The sequence below is a fragment of the Sylvia atricapilla genome, chromosome 17, assembly GCF_009819655.1.
Source record: "Sylvia atricapilla isolate bSylAtr1 chromosome 17, bSylAtr1.pri, whole genome shotgun sequence".
NCBI lineage: Eukaryota > Metazoa > Chordata > Aves > Passeriformes > Sylviidae > Sylvia > Sylvia atricapilla.
The window spans coordinates 10146777-10168817 of record NC_089156.1 but is presented as its reverse complement, the minus strand read 5'-3'; the positions used below and the strand labels follow the sequence as shown (position 1 = coordinate 10168817).

The 22041-nt window shown below is 56.5% G+C and overlaps 3 protein-coding genes across 5 annotated transcripts in view; all 3 read right to left on the bottom strand.

Moving 5' to 3' along the window:
* Nucleotides 1–955: 955 nt before the first annotated feature.
* TMEM119 (transmembrane protein 119) lies at nucleotides 956–5376 on the bottom strand. Its single transcript, XM_066331583.1, has 2 exons — nucleotides 3930–5376; nucleotides 956–2305 (listed from the first exon to the last, which is right to left on the bottom strand). Exons 1-2 carry the CDS (start codon nucleotides 4340–4342, stop codon nucleotides 1534–1536), a joined length of 1185 nt encoding a protein of 394 aa, XP_066187680.1. The 5' UTR covers nucleotides 4343–5376; the 3' UTR covers nucleotides 956–1533.
* Nucleotides 5377–7166: 1790 nt separating this feature from the next.
* Nucleotides 7167–9618, bottom strand: SELPLG (selectin P ligand). Its single transcript, XM_066331582.1, has 2 exons — nucleotides 9308–9618; nucleotides 7167–8545 (listed from the first exon to the last, which is right to left on the bottom strand). Exon 2 carries the CDS (start codon nucleotides 8538–8540, stop codon nucleotides 7326–7328), a length of 1215 nt encoding a protein of 404 aa, XP_066187679.1. The 5' UTR covers nucleotides 8541–8545; nucleotides 9308–9618; the 3' UTR covers nucleotides 7167–7325.
* Nucleotides 9619–10739: 1121 nt separating this feature from the next.
* CORO1C (coronin 1C) overlaps nucleotides 10740–22041 on the bottom strand; it is a 48947-nt gene continuing 37645 nt past the window's right edge. For all 3 annotated transcript variants that reach the window (XM_066331573.1, XM_066331574.1, XM_066331575.1), the window contains exons 4-11: nucleotides 18368–18497; nucleotides 17463–17644; nucleotides 16825–16944; nucleotides 15863–15967; nucleotides 14828–14973; nucleotides 14282–14339; nucleotides 13953–14198; nucleotides 10740–13285 (exon numbers count right to left, since the gene is read on the bottom strand). In XM_066331573.1, coding sequence (XP_066187670.1) covers nucleotides 13166–13285; nucleotides 13953–14198; nucleotides 14282–14339; nucleotides 14828–14973; nucleotides 15863–15967; nucleotides 16825–16944; nucleotides 17463–17644; nucleotides 18368–18497 — 1107 coding nt within the window. In that variant the 3' untranslated portion in view covers nucleotides 10740–13165. The remainder of the gene's footprint in view (nucleotides 13286–13952; nucleotides 14199–14281; nucleotides 14340–14827; nucleotides 14974–15862; nucleotides 15968–16824; nucleotides 16945–17462; nucleotides 17645–18367; nucleotides 18498–22041) is intronic.

Below are 22041 nucleotides of genomic sequence, written 5' to 3'. Positions count from 1 at the left end.
GTGTTTTAAGAATTCCACTTTTTCACTCACCAGGTGCTCTCTTACAGCTGTAAATCCTGGGCTAGAGGAAGGTGTCCCTGCCCAAGGAAAGGGTTTGCAACTGGATGACCCTTAAGGCTCCTTCCAACCCAAAGCACTCCAAGATTCTATAAAATAGAGCCTCAGACTGGAACCCTGGTGGGGAATAGCAGAGCTGAGGGGGAGCTCCCAGAGTTCCTCTTTTCTGGGAGAGTATTTCCAAACCAAGCAGACAACACATTGGCCAACCTCACTTATTTACCTTCTAACCCCCTACAAGACACTTCACTTCCCATTTTTCATACTGAAGGTGTTGTTAAAAATTTAAAACCACATTTAAAAAAATCGTCTCATTCTGCTCCATCTGGGCACGATATTTGTAATTTTTAACACAGAGGTCACACATTGCTGCGAGTTTGCCACTCACAAGGTCCCTCTTGTGGTTCCTCAGCTCCTGGCACCCTCCAGCAGTGAGGAACGTGCCTCCCCCTCATGGAACAATCCTGCTGTTTCCCAGTTTAAAAGAAAATCAGGGAAACTTCACATCTGCTTTAGGGCAAAATCAGCTCTTTGTGCTGGCACACTCCTCCCAAGGGAAGGTTGTCCTGAGGCAGGGACATAATGAGATAAAACACAGGGATACAGGGATGTGGGGTTGTGCTGCTTTTGAGGCAGAACAGCCTCTCACCTTTCCAGGTTTCACTGCTGTCCCCACTGCAGCAGCCACACCCCAGTGCCATGGCTGAATCCTCCACAGCCCGCCCTCGGCCCCACAGCTGTGGGTACAAGATAAAGGTTTCTTGGAAGGGCACGTGATGTGCTGATGTGGGGGCTGATAACACCCTGCTCAGGGCTCCCCTGCCCCTGGAGGAGCACAGGGACACGGGAGCTGTCCCCTGGCCACCCCACAGCTGCAGAGACACACGGGGAGAGGAGCTGTGCGGAAGAAACGTTTATTTCTAGCTGAAGGGGTTCAGGAAGTGAGGCAAAAATCCAGCTGGGCTCTGGGGTGGAAAAAGGAAAGGAGGGTCCTTGTCCCTAAATCCTCATCCCTCTTTCTTACGAGTGGCCATGGGCAAAGCTGACCCATGTCCTACAGGCCTCCAGCCCTGGTCCCATCCCTCTTCCCCGAGGAACACAGCTCCCAGCCAGGAGCCTGGCACAGACCAGGCTGCTGCTGCTGCTGATTAAAATAACATTTGGGAGGAAGCTGGTGGCACAGTGGGGGCAGAGCTGGAGCTGGGTTAATGCACCCACCTAGTGCCTGGGGTGGGAGAAGCCCCTTGGGCAGCAGGAGCTGGGGCTGACGGCATTCCAGTGCTGGGGAAAACCACCAGCTGGCAAATCCCCCCCATGAGCATCCCATCAGCACGAGGGTTGGGGGAGCTGGGGGGGAATGGGATCTTCATCGGGGCTTCCTTGAGCCACCACGTACGTACGGAGCCTGATCCACCGTGTCCATCTCGTGTCCCAAGCCAGCAGCTCCTCAGGCTTGCCCGGGACTGTGTCCCTGCCTCACATCCCAGAGGGAGCCTGGCAGCCATCCTGGGATGCACCAGGGGTCTCCTTGCTTCCTGCACTCCCCGCTTCCTCCGTGCCTGGATTTTGGGCAGGAGACTTGGGTTGCTCATCCCCCAACTTCTTTCCTTCCTTCTCTTCCTCCTCCTTCTCCTCCTCCTGAGGGGAATTCTGCTCGCCCTGGGCCCCGTTGGCCAGCGGCGCCTTGTGGGGGGATTTGAGGTTCTGGGCAGCAGCCAGGATGTCCGCCTGGAGCTGCCGGCTGCCGTCCAGCGGCTCCTCCGCGCCGGCCTCGGGGGCTCTGTCGGGCACCTCGCTGAAGGCCCGCTCTCCCCCCGACTTGTCCCGCACATCCACGTATTTCTTCTTGGGAAAGGAGGAGGGATAGTAGGCGGAGGCCTTGTGCTTCTGCCGGACGATGACGGCGGCGCAGATGATGAAGAGGAGGACGAAGGACAGCGAGCCCACCACCACCACCAGCAGCAGGTACTCCTTGAAGAAGTCCACCAGCCCGTCCAGCACGCCCGGCGCCGAGCTGTTGGTCACCGTGGTCCCCGGCATGTCCCCCACCGTGGGGCTGATCTGGGGGGTGACGGGCTGGGCGGGCAGAGTGGCCGATGCCTCGTCCCCGTCCCCGCTGCCCGCGGTGTCTGGCAGCACCGGGCGCTGCCGGGGCGCTGCCGCCTGTGCCGGGGCTGCCACCAGCAGCACCAAGAGCAGCAACCACGTGCCCATGGCTGAGCCCATTCCCAGGATTCGTGCAGGAGACCTGTGGGATGCAGAGGGGAGGGGGGACATGTTAGAATCCCAGAGCTGAGCCCACCAAGCCAGCCCTCACCCTCCTGAATTTCCTTATGGAGGTAGAAAGGCAGTTCAGTTTTCTCGCCCTGACAGAGCGAGGGGCTCCGTTTGTTTTCCAAGGGCACAGCTGGAAGCCAGCTGGGTGGGATTGCTCAAGGCCCGGGGACCGGGGCTGCTGCCAGCGCCCGGCTCCAGACAACGGTCATTTGGCTGATTAGAGAATTCCTGAAAAAATGGAGGTTTGCAGTGGAAACTTTGACACAGGCAACGCTACAAAGGGGCTGGGCCCAAAGCAAGAGGCATTTCCCAACTGCCCGTCCCAGACCGTTAATTCCCAGCTGGAGCACAGCTAAAAATAGGTTGGGGCAGGATTTCACCCCGGTGCCACCATGGGGGTTGAGTGGAGCAGGGATGGGGTGTGCGACAAAGGGGCAGCCCCGGAGCTGAGGTGCAGGGAATGCAGCTGCCTGAGTGTCCCTGGTGAAGGGGGGAAGGCCGGCTCCATCCCTGTGCCGTGCTCCTCACCAGATGGGGCTGCATCTGTCCCATTCCACAGCCCACAGTGTGCTGTAGGACACAGGACACGCGCTTCCCTCCCTGGAGCAATGACCGGGGTGAGCCCCTGCACCCCACGGGATTTGGGAGAGGGACGTGACCGTCTCCACCACGTCGCGAGACATTCCCGAGGGACATCAACGCGTGCCACGCCACGTAACTCCATCGAGCTGTTCCCAGGGCTCTTCCCCTCCACACGGCTCCATGGGGAGGTCTCAGGAAGCAGCTCCCCAGGTCCAGCAGCAGGGACCCCCTCAATGACAATTCTCCAACCTCAGGCTCCCCAAATCCCAACCCACATCCCATTTTCCCCCCAAACGAACCCAAGGCAGCAGCTGTACAGACCGAGAGGGACTCCAGCAGCAGGATTTGGCTTCCAGGCTCTCTCTCGGCTGCACAATCTGGTTTCCATTAATCCAGTGCAAAAAAAGGCAGCAGAGGTGGGAGGTGCCCCTGACCCCCAACCCTCCCGGCTCCCCACAGGCACTGCTGCAGCCGTGGGGTCACAGCACTGACCAGCACCGGCAGAATGAAGGGTTTGAGGGGCTGAGATGAGCCCCTGCATCCTCCTCTTCACCCCCGACAGGGGCCCCTCGGCGGGAAAGGGGTCCCGGGATGGGGATGGCATCAATTCCCCGGCAGCCCTTGGAGCTGAGGAGCAGCCGCGGCCATGGAGGGGCTGAGCAAAGCCCAAAGCAGTGCCAAGAGCAGGGCCTGGCACCACGGGCATGGCCAGCCTTCCACCCACATCCCGATCCCATTCCAGCCCCTTCCTTGCCCACCCCCAGACCCTCAGCTCGTTCCCAGCTCCGTTTCCCAGCCGCTCCAGAAATTCACAGTTTTGGTGTTGTCCAGACGCAGCACGCTCCGATTCCTGCCCAGGAATGCAGCCATGTGGCCGACTCCATCCCATGTCCCGCCGTGGGGACCATGCCCAGCCCTCACCGCAGCACTCCCGGCAGTGGGACAGCCTGTGCCCTGTTCTAGAGCCACCCAAAAATTGGGGAGCAGCTTGACACATCCAGTAGGATCCTCACCTCGCCCGCAGCCGGCAGGAGGGAGCCGGGAAGACGGGATCTGTCCCACACACCTCGAGCCCCTTTCTGCAGCCTGCTGGGACGGAGCCTCCTCCTTCTCCCTCTTCTCCTCCTCCTTCTTCTCCTCCTCCTCCTGCGTCGCAGCCCGGGACCAGCTTGTTCTCATTACAGGCGGGATGGGGAGGGGGTGTGGGAGGCCAGGGAAAGGCAGGCAGCCCCCAGCCCCCTCCCAGATGAACTCCAGCTGGGGCTGGGGGTGTTTCCTGGCTTATCCCGTCACCAGAGAAGCCATGGTGCTCCCCATCATAACCCCGGAAGGGGCCACATTTTGGGGTGCAAGCGGGGATGGGGGTCACACAGGAGCTTGTTTTTAGTGTTGTTTTTACCCACGAAGGTGAGGATAAAGAGCCCATCTAAGGGTCCAAGGGGCACAGTGAGGGATGTGGGCTCTGGCATTACTGAGGCAGTTGGGCAAACATGGCTTGGGACCATCACCTTAATTTCAGGAGAGCATTTCCTAAAAATCCCAGCCTGGGAATGCTCTGGCCTGGGCACCTCTGCCATGGGGTACAGGCGAGGGTCCCCCTGGTTCCCCAGACAAACACAGCTGCTGCTCAGCTCCCCGGGTCCTGGTGTCCAGTTTGGGGGTCTGGGGGCATCTCTTGAGCCCCCCTCAAAGCTCTCTCCCCCTGCCCTGGTCCCCTCGGCCTGGCCTGAGATTGCTCAAGAGGCTGCAGCCGCTGCGTGACCTCATCCTGTTGCTATTTTCCTCTGCTCTTCTCTGGGGACCTGCCAGACCCCCCAAAAAGCCATGGCCAGCGCCGGGGGACCGTGACCCCCGCGGGGTGGGGGGTGAAGGATTCTGTCCCCTCGGCCGGAGGGGAGCTGGCGCCGCCGGGGTTTCTCCTGCGTCTCCGCCGGCGTCGCGGCTCCCCGAAATAAAAGCTCCGTCCGTCTGGCTGTCCCGGCGGCTCCCAGCAGCTGCTGGGGCGGCTTTTCCCGGCCTTAAGTGCTCAATGATGAAATCTTAGAGGGGAAGGGGGAAAGGCGAGAGGAGGCCGGGGTTGAGGGCGGCCTGGAGGAGCTCCAGCAGCATCCGGCCCTGCTCCTGCAGGTGGGGATGGGGCTGAGCTTCCCCCCAGGCGCCCAGCGCTGGGTTCAATCTCCTTGTCCAGGGTTTCCATTCCGCCCTGCCCAGGGTCTGCATCCCACATCGTCCAGAGTCCCCATTGCCACACATCCAAGAATCCCATCCCACCCTAGCCAGGATCTCCATCCTGCTTTGCCCGGAGTCTCCATTCCTCCTTGTCCAGCATCTTCATCCCACCCTGCCCACGGTTCCCACCCTTCATCGCTCAGACTCCTCATCCATCCCTGCCCAGTATTTCCATTTCCTCTCGTCCAAGATCCCCATTCCCTCCCTGCCCAGCGTCCCCACCCTCGCAGCCGGGATCCCGGTCCCAGTTCCCGGTGCCAGCTCCCACCGCCCATTAGGATGCCGTTTTTGCCCGCCGCGGGCGCGGGCCCGGCCCCTCGGAGCTGGGCAGGGTCGGGACCGCCCGGCCCCGCTGTGTAATTTGGGGCAGCAGGAACGCGGGGCCGCACAGGGCTGGGCTCGGCGGCACGGCCCGCCCGGGGAACCGGCAATTTGAGGCAATTCAGCCTCGCTCTGCTTCTAATTTGCTTCCCCGGGCTGCGCTTTGCTGTGCCAGCAAAATACCCGGAGGGGACCCGTCCTGCAGAGCTGCACGACGCGTGTGGGGCTCCACGTGCAGCGTCGTGCGTGGGACTGTGCCACTCCTGGCCCCTTGTCACCCACAGCAGCCAGGTGCCACCCTCGACCCCTTGTCACCCACCACAGCCAGGTGCCACCCCCAGCCCCCTGTCACCCACCACAGCCCGGTGCCACCCCACCACACTCGACCCTCCCCTGTCCGGCGGGATCCCTGAGGATCCTGCTGTGACACCGCGCAGGCTTCCCGTGAATTCCTGTGCCGTGAGGTGGGTGATGGCAGCCCGACAGGACCTGCTGACTGCGCCAAATAGGGCGATTCCCGGCTCCCGGCAGCCGGCCCCCGCTCCTGCGGTGGAGGAAAGTTCCTCCTCGCTGCGCTCCTGCTGGAGAGCGGCCGGCACAGGGCTGGGAAAACTGGAGCAATCCCTGGGATCTGCACACATCCAATTCCTCAGGACATACCAGCCTCATCCTCAGGGCGGGCAGAGGGTGGATGAGCCGCTCTGGGGTGAAGCCAGGGTGGGGATGGGAGCATCCCTCCTTCCTCGTGGCTGCTTTGGCTGGCAGGGCACTGGGGTGGGGACACAGTGTGACACAGCAGGGTGGCATCAGCAAGGAGCCCACGGCCAGGGTGTCCTGTGTGGGGACGGTCACGGTCACCAGCTGTGGGTCCCCTGGCCCGGCTGACTCACCCGTAAACATTTACATTCACAGCCGGAGCGGGGCCGTGCAGCTGCCAGGATCCAGATGGAAAATATCCCAAGCACAGTGTGAATGTAAACAGGCAGCAGGGCCGGGTTGCAGGTGAACGACCACGCTGCCAATTCCCACTGGACAGACAGCCCAGAGTGGCCTTCGAGGAGGCTGCAAGCCTGGGGACGTGGGGAAGGGATATGGGGATGTAGGAATGGGGATGTGGGAGTGGGAATGCTGAATTTGGCAGGGGTGGGGATGGAGAGATGGGGACATTGAACCTGGTCACAGCACGGATGGGGATGTAGGGTGACTGACACCTGCCTGAGTGGGTGAAATGGTGGGACCTTCGCTGGCCTCTCACGGACGTGCTTTCCCCATCCCTCCTATTCCCAGTCCCAGCCGGTGCCAGCGCTGCCGGACGATGCCGAGACCCTGCGGCCCCGGGGCCGAGCACCTGACAGGCAGCGGCGGCTCCGGAGGCGTCCCCGCCTCGCTGCAGCGACCGCAGGCAGGAACATGTGCCACGAGCGCACCCGTCCTGTCCCTGTCCTTGTCGCTGTCGCCTGTCCGCTTCCGCCCCGTCCTCCCCACCGCCCTTCCAGCTCCCACGAGCCCGAGCCACGCGGGGAAGAGGACCCGGGGTCTGGTCCCTGTCCGCCGAGGGGTGGCCGCCGTTTTCGTTTCTGCTCCCCCAGGGGCTTGAGGGGGAGGATGGAGAAGCGAAATTTGGGCAGCAGGATGTGGGCAGGCGGCGCGGCGGGGAAGGGGCTGAGGGGTGCCAGACTTGCCAGGAAGAGACCACCACGCCCGGGTAATTTTTTAATGGGATGGGCCTCGAGGGCTGAGCTGGCAGCTCGATGATACTGTTCCAAGCTGAAACACCGGGGGACAGGGGGTCCCCTGCCGGCGGCCCCACTGGGGACCGGGCACGCAGCGCCGTGGGATGCGGGAGACATCCCTGGGGCTCAGGAGTGCTCCGGCAGGAAGCTGCTCAGAGTCAGGTTGTCTCCATCGGGATCGGAGCTGCCGTCGGGCAGCAGCAGCTTGTGCCGCCGGGCCGGGACAGGCCGGGGGCCGGCGGCCACCTCGGCGTCGGGCAGGAGCGAGGAGATACAAACCATCTCGGTGCGGCTGAAGCGGCGCTCACCCGTCCGCGTCCGCCGCCACAGCAGCGTCCCCAGCACCCCCGTGGACACCAGGAAGGCGGCGGCCACCAGCCCCAGCACCAGGATGGCCAGCAGGCATTTGCTCATCACCCCGCTGGAGTCCCAGGGCACCTCGGTGCCCGCCGGCGTAGTGTCCCAAAAGGCCGGAAGGGTCGGTGCAGGCGGAACTCCGGATTTCTTGGGTTTCTTGTTGCCCGTGGTGGGGAGGACAAAGGCTGGGGGAGCTGTTGAGGGTGGCCCGGTGGAGGAGCTGCTGTCCAGGCCATCAGTCACTGTGTCCTCCTCGATGGGTGGCATGAGCCGGCTGGGGGTGGTGGTGATGATGCTCTTTTGGGCTGCAGACGGTGCGCCAGGCTCTGAGGCTGGCAGCAGATCGGGAGCAGGGGAATCGGTCTCATCCATGGCATCCGCTGTGGTTGGCACCACGAGTGCCCGGCTGGCCTCGGTGCTGGCTGCTGCTGGTGGGGCAGAGCTCAGGAGCAGGTCGAGATCAGGGGGATCTGTCTCATCCATGGGATCAACTGTGGTGGGCACTACAGGCACCCGGAGCAGGCTGGTGCTGGCGCTGGGCGCTGCTGGTGCCACAGAGTCCTCCAGTAAATCAGGTTTAGCGGAATCTGACTCATCCACAGGCTCGGGTGTGGTGGACAATGCGAGCACCTGGAGCAGGCTGGCGTTGGAGCTGGGCACTGGTGCTGCAGAGCTCAGGAGCAGCTCAGGCTCGGGGGAGTCATCCAGGGGATGGGCTGTGGCTGGCACACGGAGCAGGATGGCCGTGGTGCCGGATGGTGGCGGCGGCGCAGAGCCACCATCGCTCTTGTCACTGCTGATCATCGTGGTGGCACTGAGCTCCTGCCCACTGTCATCCCTCTTCTCACGAGACAGGGGCAGGGGCTTGGCTGTCCCCCAGACCCACTGCCTGCCCTGGGGCAGCCCCGGCTCCAGCGGCTCAGCCCCACACGCCCACAGGGGGCTCAGCACCAGCAGCACCAGCACGGCCCGGCCCAGCGCCATGGGACCTGCAGGGGACAGAAAGGGCAGGTGACATCGGGGTCCTGCTCCCCGCGGGAGAATGCTCAGCATGGAATTGCCCCAACGCGGGATCACATTCCAACCGAGGATCCTCCTCCCACTCTGGAGAGGAGCCCTCTTGTCTGGGGCGATGGAGGATGCACCCAGAGAGCTCCTCCTGCCACAGCCCCCACCTGCGGGAGCTCGGCGCCGGTGGCTCTGCTCCAGGGGCAAGTTTTGATAAGGAAGTTGAGTGTCTGGAAATGGGAAATCAGCCGCGATGGAGGCGGCTGCTGCAGGATGGGGCAGTTGCAGGATGAGTGTCCGAGTGGAAATGAAACCACAGGGATGTCACCCGCGCTTTGACAGAGCCCCCGCGCCGGAGTGTACATCCTCCCCCTCCAGCCGGGCTGGCACAGAGCTCCAGGGCTGAGGGCACCATGAGCCTGTGCCTCTGTGCTGGAGCAGGAGAGGCGAACCCACCACAAGCTCACCCCAAATCCCCCTGTCCCATCACCAATCCCCTCCTCCTTCGGCAGCTCCGGTCGGCGGAAGCCACCGAGGTCCCCGAGGATCCGCACCCAACCAGCATCCAGACACGGCTCAATGCTCCGAGCATCCCCAAGAGACTCCCACATCCCCAAAACACCCACCCGCCTCCCCGAACCCCCAGGGACCAGCACGGAGCGTGGCACCCTCAGGGACCCTGAGCACCCCCGGAGCATCCCCGGGGCCGAGCCCCGATCCGGCACCTTCCCTCCAGGACTCACCTGTGCTGATGAATCGGATCCCAATTGCAGGACTCACCGGCGCGGGGGGCGAGGGCAGCCCTGGCACCGGCACCCGCGGGGCGTCGTGGGCCACCCTCCGCCTGCACCTCCGGCCGGGCGGGGAAGGGAGGGGGCGGGAAAAGCGCCTGCGGTTTCCAGAGCCCGGGGGGGAAGGACGTCACGGCGACAATGGGGCCACCGAGAGCCGGGGGGCTGCGGGCACCCCTCGGGGAGGGTGGCAGGGTGTGGGCTGCACCCCAAAGAGGGGCTTCCTGCCCTGGTGGGAGCCCCCGGCTCGGCCCCGCGGAGCAGCTGCGCGCCGGGGTTGGCGTCGGCCCGAAAGCAGAAGTGACGGCAAACCTGGTGCCAGGGCTGCCGCCCCCCCGGGCACGGTGTGGGCATGGCCAGGGAGGCGGCCAGGGTGCCCTGAGATACCTCAAAAATGGGAAACGCCCTAGCACAGAAGGAGGAGGAGGGTGAGGGCCTGACTTGATGTTTTGCACAGCCCTTGTGCCGGGGTCCTCTCTGCACCATGCCCAGGATGCTCGGAGGGGCTCTCGGGGGGCTGCCGGGTGTTGTCCCGGGTGTTGTCCCGGGTGTTGTCCCGGCCTCGTGGCATTAGCACGACAGGAAACCCCCCGCCCCAACCGCAGGCTCTGGGGCAGGAGGCGCAGTCGCAGCCGCAGGAAGGTGCTGCAAGAGGCACATCCGCAGAAACGCGCTCGGGGTGACAACAACCCCCCGCCCTCGGAAACCTCAGCCCGTCCCTGCTCCCAAACACTCGGCCTGGGGGCTGGGAGAGGGAAGGAATGGGGCTCAGGGCTGTGGGATGAGCATCCCTGGGATGGATCCATGGTGCCCAGGGAGCGTTGACTCTCTGGGAGCATCCCTGCCCGGCTTTGGGTGGTGCCGGGGTCGGGGTGCTCCGGAGGTGGTTGAAGGTGGTTGTGCAACATCCCCTGAAACGCCTCAGCCCCGAGAAAGCTCAGACCTGGGCCGCGTAATTGATGCTGTTTCCAGCCCAGGTTCTGAGTCCTTCCAGACTTCCTGCAGCCTGGAAACGAATTTTACCTGGGCAAGAACAGAATGAGCCCCCGCACCCAAATCCAGGTGTAGAGTTCCCAAGCAGGGCTGCTCCTTCCTGGGAACAAATCACCCCCATCCACCCCGAGATCCCCCAGCCCCTCTGTGCCATCACATCCCACATCCAGCCAAGCTCTTGGGTTCATCACTGGGAATCACCAGTGAGGATGACTCCAGGAATGGGCCCTGGCTGTGCTGGGACAAGAGCAGAATGTCCCCAAGGACCCCTTCAGCCACAGCCCCCCCACTCAAGTGTCCATCATTCCATATCCCCGTCATCAATCAGACCTGGAATGCCAGGGGCGGGTGCAGGATGTCAAAAGCCAAAGGAAAAGCCAAGCAGAGGCAGTTTATAATCAATGACTTTTATCTTTTGAAAATGGAAGCAAATATTTGGACAGATACTCTGGTCGCTCTATAAGAGCGCGTCTTTCCGGACTGGGCTGGTTCTCTCCCGGGTATCACGGCTACAAAAAGCTTCAGGCACTGACTCCGGTTGAGCCTGGCGAGGCATCAGTTCATTTAAATAAAATACAGGCTAGGAACTAAAATCTCCCACACCCCCACCCCGGGGCACCTCAATCCAGCGGCTCCCAAAAATGATTTCCCTCCAATGTTAGGAACAAACCCGAGGTCCCCGAGCACACAACCCTGAAGTCACACGTACAAATCAACACAGAAATCACCACTGTGGGGAGAACGACCTTCGGGCTTGGGTTCCGAGAGAAAAAAAAAAAAAAAATCCATAAAAATACACATCTCAGGCATTTACTGCAATACAGAAACGTCACCAAACAGCCAAAGAACCCGGAGTGGCCGGATTGTGGATCCACAGGCACAGGGCAGGGGATGCCACTTGTCCCTAAAACACAGAAATCCCACTTTTCTGAAGCTTTCCTGCTCTGCAATCCCACCACATCCTCCGTCTCCTCCATCCCGTCCTCGTGCCTCTCCAGCTACGTCCCTCGGCCGATTCCGCCTCCACACACACATCCCTCCACAACAGGGAATCCTTAACCTGGAAGTTCTGAACATGCAAACACTGGGAAAAAATGGAAAATCGGAGAATTCCTAGCTAAACTAATGGAAAATAAAAAAAAAATCACTTCAGCCTGGACGAAGGGACTCGTGTCCACCGGGATGCTCCAGGTGGGAGCACACGGAGCTGCCGCAGGGACAGAGTCCAGCTGGGACAGGGATCCAGAGCTCTTGGACACCTGATGGTCTCTGCCCACCTCTGGACTCAGGATGGGTTATCAGCACTCCCTGGCACTGCAGGGATGGGCTGTGCCACGAATGGCAGCAGCAATCCTGCTTAGCACAGCTTTCCAGGGTGTCCTGGATCCCATTCCCAGCACAAGGACACAGCCTGGGAGCAGGGAGCCAGCCTGCCCCATCCCTGACAGCTCCTTCACAGGGGAGACCCTGCCTGAGCACAGCTTTGCTGAGCTGAGCTTCCATGGAATTCCAGGAGGAGCTCAATCACCAGCCTAGAGCACTCACAGGGCCTCTCCCTGCAGGATCCCAAAGGAGCTGTGTGAGAAACCAGTTCTCCAAACTGGGATCAAATCCACCCTCCCAGTCCCTTCTGCTCTGAAGGGCTGGGGGTGCAGGGTGGGGTTTGGGGTTGGAGGTCGCTCATCTGATCCGGGAACAAATCCTTTCCTGCAAAGCTTTCCAGCATGGCAGGGGGGAGGCAGGAATGGAAACGCTGGATAGGAGAAAATGATAAAAAAGTAACAACAGAGGGATTCTGTTGGTGGAGAATTATCACGGAAAAATCACCTTTCTGCTGCTAATGCTGCCTTAGAAGCACAGAAAATTCCTATCATAAGCACTGGTGTGAGGGGCTGATGGATTCCAAAAGTTCCTTAAAATCCATAAGCTCAGGAGCATTGCGGGGCAGGAACAAACATTTACAGCAAGAGCTGCTGGCATCCCACAGCTCACCTGGAACTCCATGCTCCATGGATAAAAAACATTCCTGTATGGAAGCCACTTCTGCCTCGAAATGGAAATAAAAATGAGCAAGTAAAACGCGTGAGTTTGGTCATGGAATCAAACCTTGGGACTGCAGGAAAATGGGAACATAGTGCTGGCTTAAAACTTCAGTAGGAAATAAATCCCCTTGTTCAGAATGATGTATTTGTATTTTTCTGTCAGCCAGTGGGGCTGGGGACATGTTGTGGAGCAGGAAAGGCAGCTGATCCCATCTCCAAGGGGATTCCACAGGGAAGAGAAGGGAACCCACCTGATTGTTCCAAATGGAGGATTTATACAAAATAGCTTCAGCTTTGTTCTCTGCACAGTGTAAACACCCCCCACACCCCCTGTCCCTTGGAATGGAAACACAAATACTGCAAAAATGGCAAATAAGAAAAATAAAAGCTTTTTTTTTCTGTTTTTTGGCAACTCTAAAAAAAATGGTTAAGAACAATGTGACGTTGGTCCCTAAATCTAAAAAAAAGATATTGGGGCATGACATTGGAAGTCAAGAACGGATTAGTTTTTCAAGGATTCATAATAACATCTGGAAAATCCCCCCCAAAAAACCTGTAAAAGTAGCACTTCTCGTTTTTGCCTTGTTTTTGACACAGTCACAGAAACTCATCGGAACATCGGGAAACAAAAAAAAAAAAAAAATCTTTCACTAAAAAGCTTGGCTTGAAATCATCGGCTCTTGTCTTGTGAATTTAGAACAGGAAAGCTCGTACTGGAATGCTGCAGGCTGCTGCTGGCTGAACTGGGAGCTGGGATGTGCCTGGGCTGGCCCCGTCAGTCCGCGATCTTGGCCATCTGCTGCTCCAGCTTGGCGATGCGCTCGTCCTGGTTGGAGATCGTGTCCTTGATGGATTTCAGCTCCTTCAAAATCTCGTCCAATTTGGCGTCGTTTTGCTGGAGGAGAAGGAAGGGTGAGTGAGGAGAGCTCTGGGGTTTTCCAAGGAAAGGGCTCCTCCCAGTGGGATTGTCTGAGGGATGAGGGTGTGGCAGATTGGAACAGTTGGGATGCTCAGGGCATGGAGCAGCATCTCCAGCAGCACTCCTCCAGGACCACTACCTGCTCTTTAAGCCATACTTTGTGTCCCAAAGGACACAGTTTGAGGACAGGGATTAGTGGTGAACAAGGTGCTGCATTAGGGTTGGACTTGGGGAATCTTGAAAGTCTTTTCCAACCTTAATGGTTCCATGATTTAGAAAAACAATTCCAAATAATCTTCCATATGTACAGAAGCACTAGACCCACAGAATCATGGAATATCCCAAGTGGGAAGGGACCTACAGAGATCACCCAGTCCAACTCTTGGCCCTGCCCAGGACACCTCAGCAATCCCACCACCAGTGCCTGAGAGCATTGTCCAAATGCTCCTGGGGCTCTGGCAGCCTTGGGGCTGTGACATCCCTTGGGAAGCCTGAGCAGTGCCCCAGCAGCCTCTGGGGGAAGAACCTTTTCCAGACACCCAACCCAACCCTGTCCTGACACAGCTCCAGCCCTTCCCTGAGGTCCTGTCACTGGCATTCCCACCTGAGGCCATCACCCCCAAAATTCCTGGAGTTTACTCACGGAGTTTGAGGCATCCGCTGCTTTCTTTGGAGCATTTATGAGATCACTCTTCTTGTTCCCAGCAGGTTTGTTGTCCAGTATGTTCTTCTTGACCACCTTGAGATCCCTGTTTTTGCCTGGAATGTACCCGTGCTTCAAGGAGATGAGGAGAGGATCAGCGTTCTTCCCCTCGAACCACTCCTCTGCTTCCAGAGCTGCTTCTGGGCCGGCTGTGTCGGGGTACAGGTCATCCTGGAAGAGGTCAGACTGCAAGGCAGGAGACATGGATCAGTCAGGAGCTTTGGGAGGCAGGAGCTGGCTCCAAAGCCTGTCCCCAGGGCAGTGCTCACCTTGCGGGGAACCGTCATGATGATGGGCTCACACTTCCTCTCGTGGAGCTTGAAGAACCTGCCATGGAAAAGGAGAGGTGGGACAGGGAGTGAGGATCAAGGAGATGGAGGAGATGAGAAAGGAGCTACCCCAAGGCAGCAGAGAAATCCCTGAGACCATCAAGTCCCACACTTGTGCCCCAGCACTGCCAAGACCACTATAACCCGTGTCCCCAACTGCCACATCCATGGCGGTTAAAATCCCTCCAGGATGGGGACTCCACCCCTGCCCTGGGCAGCCCCTTCCAATGCCTGACCACCCTTTCTATGAAGAAATTGTTCCTGATATCTGAGGACATTTCCCCTTGTCCTATCACCTGTTTATTGGAAGAAGAGATGGATCATGCTCCTAAGCAGCAATGATATTCCCTCCTGGAGCCACTGCAGTGACATCCCGAGATATTTCCAGCCCTTCCCAGGTTTTCCTAACCACGACTGCCCCGTGCTCACCGCTCCGCTGCTTTAACCACCCCTGAAATCCCCAGCCCTGGGATGAGCTCTCCTCACCTGGCAATCTCACACTTGTTGACGTCGAGGCCCCTCTTTGGCATGAACCCCATGCCCCTCTGCGGCTCTTTGCTGCTGAAGGTGTTGAGGTAGTGAACGTACGGGGACTCATCCGTGATCTCGAAGTAGCGGATGCTGCTGTCACCCTGCAAGGAACCCCAGGAGACCCTCCAGAGGCTGCAGGACCTGTGTTCCCCCTGCCCACACTGCTGCTCCCAACAGCCTTTCCTTCCAGGAATGCTGCCATGGACAGCCCACAGCTGTTTTGGAAGCAAGGCTGATCCCCTCCACAATCTGAGTCCATCAACTGAACAATTCCTTAAAGTCCTGTTCCAAACACTGTGGGACAGGGACTGAGCTCGTGCTTCCAGGCTGGGAGCGGCCTCTTCCTCACCTCACCTCCTGCCACAATCAGGCAGGAAGGCCATAAACCAGTTTATCCTTAATTCTAAGCAATTCTACCACACCACTGTCTCTGAAACTGCAGGAGAGATGGCAGATAGAAACGAAATATTCCTCATCAGCTGCTACAAAGATGGGAATTCATGAGCATACTTGTATGGATCCTCCTTTGTAATTCCTTGCTCATCTTGGCTTTGGCTCCTATTTGTAGGAGTCCATCACATGTGAGCACCAAATTCCTACAAACTGCTTTTAGAAAGGAGCACCTAATTCCAGTTTTCTATTATTTAACCCCACAAAATTACAGAGAAGAGTTACCACATGCTCCAGCATCTCCAAGAACAAGGAGGACAACACCCAAAATGTACCTTTCTCCCATACCAGTGTAAAATCAGAAAGGTCAACACCAGAAATGTTTTGCCATCGGTGTGGAACTTGTTGCATTAGGAGCAGCTTTACCTAATCCATCTCAAAGAAACATCCAGGTGCTTCCCAGGTTATGCAGGGTGAGGATCAAACCCATTCCAGAGCAGTCTGGTCTCTTTACAGCCCCACATTTGCTGCAGCACTGATTTTTTGGGGAACATTCCACAGGCACCACTCCCTCCAGGTGCCTCCAAAGCCTCTCCTTACCTTCCCACACAGGTAAATGATGTTGGTGTCTGGGTCGTAGAAGGGCAGCAGGACCCCGTTGCTGGTGTCCATCTCGTGAAGGGCTATTGGCTCCTCCATGTTTTTCTGGAAATAAAAATGCCAGGGATGTTAATAAAGATTGGAAAGGCTTCTGTTCATAGAGTGAGGGTCTAAATTATTAACACTCTGTAGGCAGCGAGTTCCCAGTGGTGTCTGCACCACCCAGAAGGATCCGTGTGTTACAACAAATGCTGGGAATGTTCCCGAGCTGATTCATTCCCCAAGGGCATTTTAATCACTAAATTAAATAAAAACAGGAGCCAGGAAAATTCACTAAGTCAAGGGAAATATGTGACACACTGAGTTAGTGTCAGTGGGATGGGACGTGTGATGGATGATGGGATGGAGCCTCCTTCCCTGGAGACACTCAAAAGCCACCTGGACACAATCCAGGTGGTCCCTTCCACCCTGAACTCTCCTGGGACTGCTGCTGTCCTGCTCTGCACAATGCACAGAGAGAAGTGACCTTCCCACAGCCCCTCTGCTCCCTGTGCACCTTCCCAGGCACTTCCAGCCTGCAGCTGCCTGCTAATTCCTGCTCAGTTCCTTCACTGAGTGAACACACAGCCAAAATCACGGAAGCAGGAGCAGGCAGCAGATGGAGAGGGAATAACCTCAAGTATATAAACCATGAATTTAGGAAAGAATTCTTCCCTGTGAGGGTGGTGAGGCCTGGCACAGGGTGCCCAAAGAAGCTGTGGCTGCTCCATCCCTGGAAGTGTCCAAGGCCAGGTTGGACAAGGCTTGGAACAACCTGGGCTAGTGGAAAGTGTCCCTGCCCTGGGCAGGTTTGGAATGGGACGGGCTTTAACGTCCCATCCAACCCAACCCATTCCATGATTCCACAGCTGCAGGGCTGGGTTGGGAGCTCCCTGGATGTGAGGAGCACAGGGATCCAGTACCGGGTTCCACAGGGCCAGCTGCCGCTCGCTCATGCGGCTGAAGCCGGTGGTGAAGATGTTCCCGTCTGCCAGGAAAATGGCTCTCATGGGCCGCGCTCCCTCGTGGGTCTTCTCCTTCTCCTGGAAGAGAAGAGCAGGCCAGGATCAGCAGTGAACAGAAAAACCCTTGGACTGGTGGCTCCTCCATGCAGGAAGAGATCCAAAGACCAGCATCCAACTCTCCTTCCCTGCTGCGTGAGGGAAGAACCCCATCACTGAACCCTGGGAGAAGGGGACATTCCTGGCTCATTCCAGCCTTGCCAATCTGCCTCTTGCAAGGCTGAAGGAAAACCTCTTTACAAGCTACAACTAAAGCTCTGCTTTGCATGCACAACTCTGGAACTGTAATTATACAAAAGGATTAGATGTGGAATTACACTCCTGCAGGTTTAAAACTGAGCCCTAAAATCCCGGTTCAAACACTAATCCCAATAAACCCAGACAAATCCTCCAACCCCTACTATTCCTCCTGTAATTTCTGAAGAAAAGGACTGAACGTGGTGTATAAACTGAGCAAGAAGATTCTTTCTTCCATATCTTCTTGCTCATTCCCTGCTGGAGTGAATCCAGTTGTTTCTTTAACGATGAAGCAAACTTACAGCAACAATTTCTTGTTTCCTGGGGTCGATAACTCGGACTTTCTTGTCTTTGGAAGCTGTGCAGATGAGGCTGCCGTTGCGATTCCAGCTCACATTGTAGATCATATCCACGTGCATGTCATCCAAGTTGATGAGGGCTTCTCCTGTTCCCACATTCCAGATGATGATGGCGTTATCACAGCCTAAAATGGGAAATAACAGCTCAAGTCAAAGCATTGGGATACATGGGGGCAAAGCCAGAGGTGGGGAAAAAGGGATAAATCCCCTGCAGCTCCAAAGGTTTTTTTTTTGGAAACCAAAACCCAGACTGGGAGCTCAGGAGGGATTTTTATCATGGAAAACACCCAGCTCATCCAAAGGACTCACTTCTTTCCTTGGGACTGAACCCATGGAAGCCTCAGATCGTGCCAATGGATAATGAATTATCCAATTTATTTCCATAATGATGTGACTGACTTGCAGTGGTCAAAAGAATCTCATTCCATGGACTGTACTGGCCAAGGAGATAATTTGGAAAATGCTAACCATGAAAGCTTGTGAGAGGAACAGCTGGATTCTGGGATACTTTGCAGGGGTCAAGGGAAAGGAGAAAGACTCGGGCCTGTTCTAAAAGTACATGAGAACAGGGATGTGGGGAATGCAGATATAAATTGTAACTGCAGATCAAATAAAGCCTGGAACAACTTTCACACTCCAATTCCAGACAATTCCTTGGTGCTTATCCTTGTAGACTGAAGATAAAAAAGGCTGAGATACAGAGGGGGCTGTGAGCCACGTGTCCCAGTGTTCCCAGCTACTGCCACGGGTCTTGTGATTCACAGGGATCTGAGCAGCTGGGAGAGGGAAGAAGGAACAGGAGAAGCTGGAGAGGAAGGAAAGCAGGCAGAGGTGGCTGTGCTCCGTACCTGCGCTGAGCAGCACATTCCGCGCCGTCGGATGCCAGGCCACGATGCCAACTCTCTTGGAATGGCCTTCTAGCACCACCACGGGCTCTGTCAGGGACAGGGTGAGCCCGTTCTCGGGAATCTGCCACACCTGGAAGGGAAAGGAAAGGAAAGCTGCTCAGCCAAGGGCAGCCCCTCTGAAGAGCCATGGTTCAGCTGCTTCCTGTGTCCCACAGCCGCCGGAGCTGTCACTTCTCCGTGTGAACAGGAAGGGAATCCAGGCGGGAATCATTCCCAGCTGTCAATAAACCCGTGGCTGATCCATGAGGAACATCCTTCCTCACTCGTGTGCCAGCACAAACCCACAGCTCCTCATGGTGGCAACCCCTTTATTTCCATGTCCACAGACCCACTCTGCTCCTGTTCCCCAAGGAGTGTGAAAAATCTCCCCTGCGGCTCCAGTTCCATGGGAACAAGCTGCTGTCTTTCCGAACTATACTCAGTCTTTCCAAACTATGCTGGTCCCTCAGAGGGATGATGCTGCAGCTTTACCACTGCCTACTTTTCACCTCCCGTTGGATTCGAGATCCTTTCAAATCCCATTTAATCAGGGAAGAGCAGTTTAGTCCTGGAAGAAGCCAGAGCAGCCTGAATCAGCTCTGCCTGTTCACTTCTTGCCTGGTTACACAACCCTGTTGCAAACTTCCTCAGGGGAGGGCCACCAGGAGGAGGAACAGGCCCCCAAGGATGCCAGAGCACTGGAATTCCAGCAGGAGGGAGGTGGCTTTTGCAGCTGGCAGTGACCAGGAATGGGACAGACAAACCCATGACCCCAAAGCCCCAGGGCAGGATCAGCCCCACCAAAATTATTCCTGCAATTCAGCACTGGACAATCATCTTGGAATTGAATTTGACCTACATAGAGTGTATTAAAAAATGACACGGAATTCCAGGGAGAGCTCCTCGAGGAGCAGTTGGAGTTGCTGTAGGTAGGTGGCAGCATTAGAGCACGTTTGCTTTGCTTCCCATTGTTTGCTTTTCCTGGAGTTGGGAGAACGGGGCTTGCCAGACCCTGCCCACGATGCCCAACGAGCTGTGGGATGCAGGGAGAGGATTTAGGAAGCAAGGCAGACTGAGATGGACACTTGGATTTCTGTGCTAAGCCCAGTTTTCCCTTCTCACTGGCACCAGAGAAAAAAAAAACCAGCAGAGATTCTCAGTGGGAACCAGCTCACCTCTAAATAACCCAAAACTGATTTAGTTTTTCATGGACACAGCTCCCAGTGCCATCAGGATCCCAGGAGGAATGACCACAATGAGAACAGTTCCCCAGGAGAAGATTTCTCTGCAAGGAGTGAAAATAGCACAGCCCCAAGGCTGCCAGAGCTCCAGGAGCCTTTGGACAAGGCTCTCGGGGACAGGGTGGGATTGTTGGGATGTCTGTGCAGAGCCAGGATCAAACCAGGGAAATTACAGAACTTCAGATGCAGAACTGCCAAGGGGGAAGACTCACTTCTGCTCTGCACCATCTCGGCCAGGAAGGATCCTGAAACCTCTCTGAGCAAGTGCAAAGAAGCCAGAAAACTCCAGAACCAAATTTAAACAAGACAGCAAGTGCAAGGGGTGAAAAAGGGAAGGGAGGCAAAATCCCAGTGAAAAGGGTTTTCTTTTAAAAGGCCTCTGGAGGACAGATGGAATTTTGTGTCAGGTAAAGCCCTGGTAGCTGGGAGCAGCTGCAGAGCAGCGTAATCCTGGGCAGATTTCAGACTACTGACCCAATAATCCTGCCTGCTATTCCCAAAAATAATAAAGAAAGGAGTGTGAAAGGTCAGGGCATGGTCCCAACTGGCCCAACCCCTCGTTCCTGCACAGGGTGGGGGTCTGGCCTCAGCCTGGGATCAAATCAGGTTCACAGGGAAATTACAAAATTTTGGATGCAGGACTTACCCTGCCGAGGGGGAGGACTCAGGATGACTCCATGGAGACCTTAAAATGCTGCAAGATTGTCTGGGCTTTAGGAAGTGTTTGTCAGCTCTCCCTCCAATAGGTGTCTGGATGTTTTTTGGGGGGGTTTGATGTTATCAAGGCTGTTTGTTTGTGCAGGAGGAAGTGGAGTTGTAGCACAGCTGAGGGAGAGGTTTGGGGCTGCAGGAAGGGCAGCAGAGGAAGGTTTCGCACAAACAGCACATGAGAAAGAAAACAGAAAACTTTTCTTTCATCCCCTTTAAAGAGAAGTGAAAACAGCCTCCTCTGGCTCTGCACAAGTTGAAAAGAAGATTAAATCCATATCTATAAAAAACATCCACTTCCTACATCATATGTATCAATTTTTATCACTTTAAGTAAGGAAGCAACTGAATTTGAGGCCTGGATTTATCCATGGCCCTGCTGCCATATCCCTGCAGGAAGAGGCTCTTGGTGGATCATTTTTGTAGGATCAGACCTTCTCCTTATTCTCCCTGTCCTGGCTGGTGGCTCAGGTCACTGCAAGGGCTCTCTTTCATTTTTAAAGCAATTTGCTCCATCACATGAGCTCTGCTCCGGCCTTTCCACACAAATTCCTTAAAATCCACCTTCTGATGAAGGGAATTTTCCATATCTGAGGAAGGGCCTCGATACCATCTACAAATCTTTATCCACTGAAACATTTTCCAGCTGAACAAAAAGCCTGCAGTACATCAGAGCCATTCAGCACAACATTGAGCAGGAATATTTAAGTAATTCCTCATTTGCTGGCACAAGGAAACAATTCCTCCAAGGAAAGAGGCCACAGAAGGCATTTGCAAGGGCTCCAAAGGAAGCCTTTGGAGAGGGATGTCAGGTCCTCTCCTCTTCCCCAGTCCTCTCTCCAGTGCTGTGTCTGGTATTCCCCACCCCGAACCTGTTCAAGGTTTATGTGCAGGTGTTGTAAAAATCCGTGAACTTCTTTAGAGGAAAAGGTTTTTGGCTTTGGATAGGCCAAGTGAAGCCTCCTTGTGCCACACGGGGGCTGCAGAGTTATGGCTGCAGGGAATCAGCCCTTTCCACATGAGAGGTTTGCACCTCAGATCCATGTTCTCTCCCTCAATACCACCCCAAATTCATGTTCTCTCCCTGAATACAATCTCAAATCCACATTCTCTCCCTCAACACTGTCCCAAATCTATGCTCTCTCCCTCAATACACGTCTGGCTGACGTAGCTGAGATCTCCTGTGGCAGAGGGTGAGATCCTAAATCCTTGAGTGCCAGGGCACAGATGGTCTTTAAGAACAAGGTCTTTTCTCCAGCAGCTGGAATTGCCACAGAATCCCCCACGTCACTTTTCCTTGTCTCCCCCTGCAGAGCTTGGAGCCCACGAACAACCACATGCCCTGGAATGCTCCCTGGGTTTATTCCATTCAGGCTGCTCAGGAAGCAGGACCCAAAGCCTTTGTCAAGGTAAACAGGACACTGAACTCTAGGTGCCAGGCCAGATAAGCAATTAAAATTGGGAAAACTCATTAGTTGATTCCCAAAAGTCCAAGGCAGAGGTGTTCTTTACGCACCAGTACAGTTCCCAACCATCCTGAATGACTTGGGATCCATCATTTCCCATTCCAAACCTCCAGCTAACACACTCCCAGCATCTTCCAAACCCTGTACATCCCTGGAAGTGCAGCAAGGACTCACCTATTTCCCCTTCCACTCCACACAGGTCACACAAGCACCACCACAA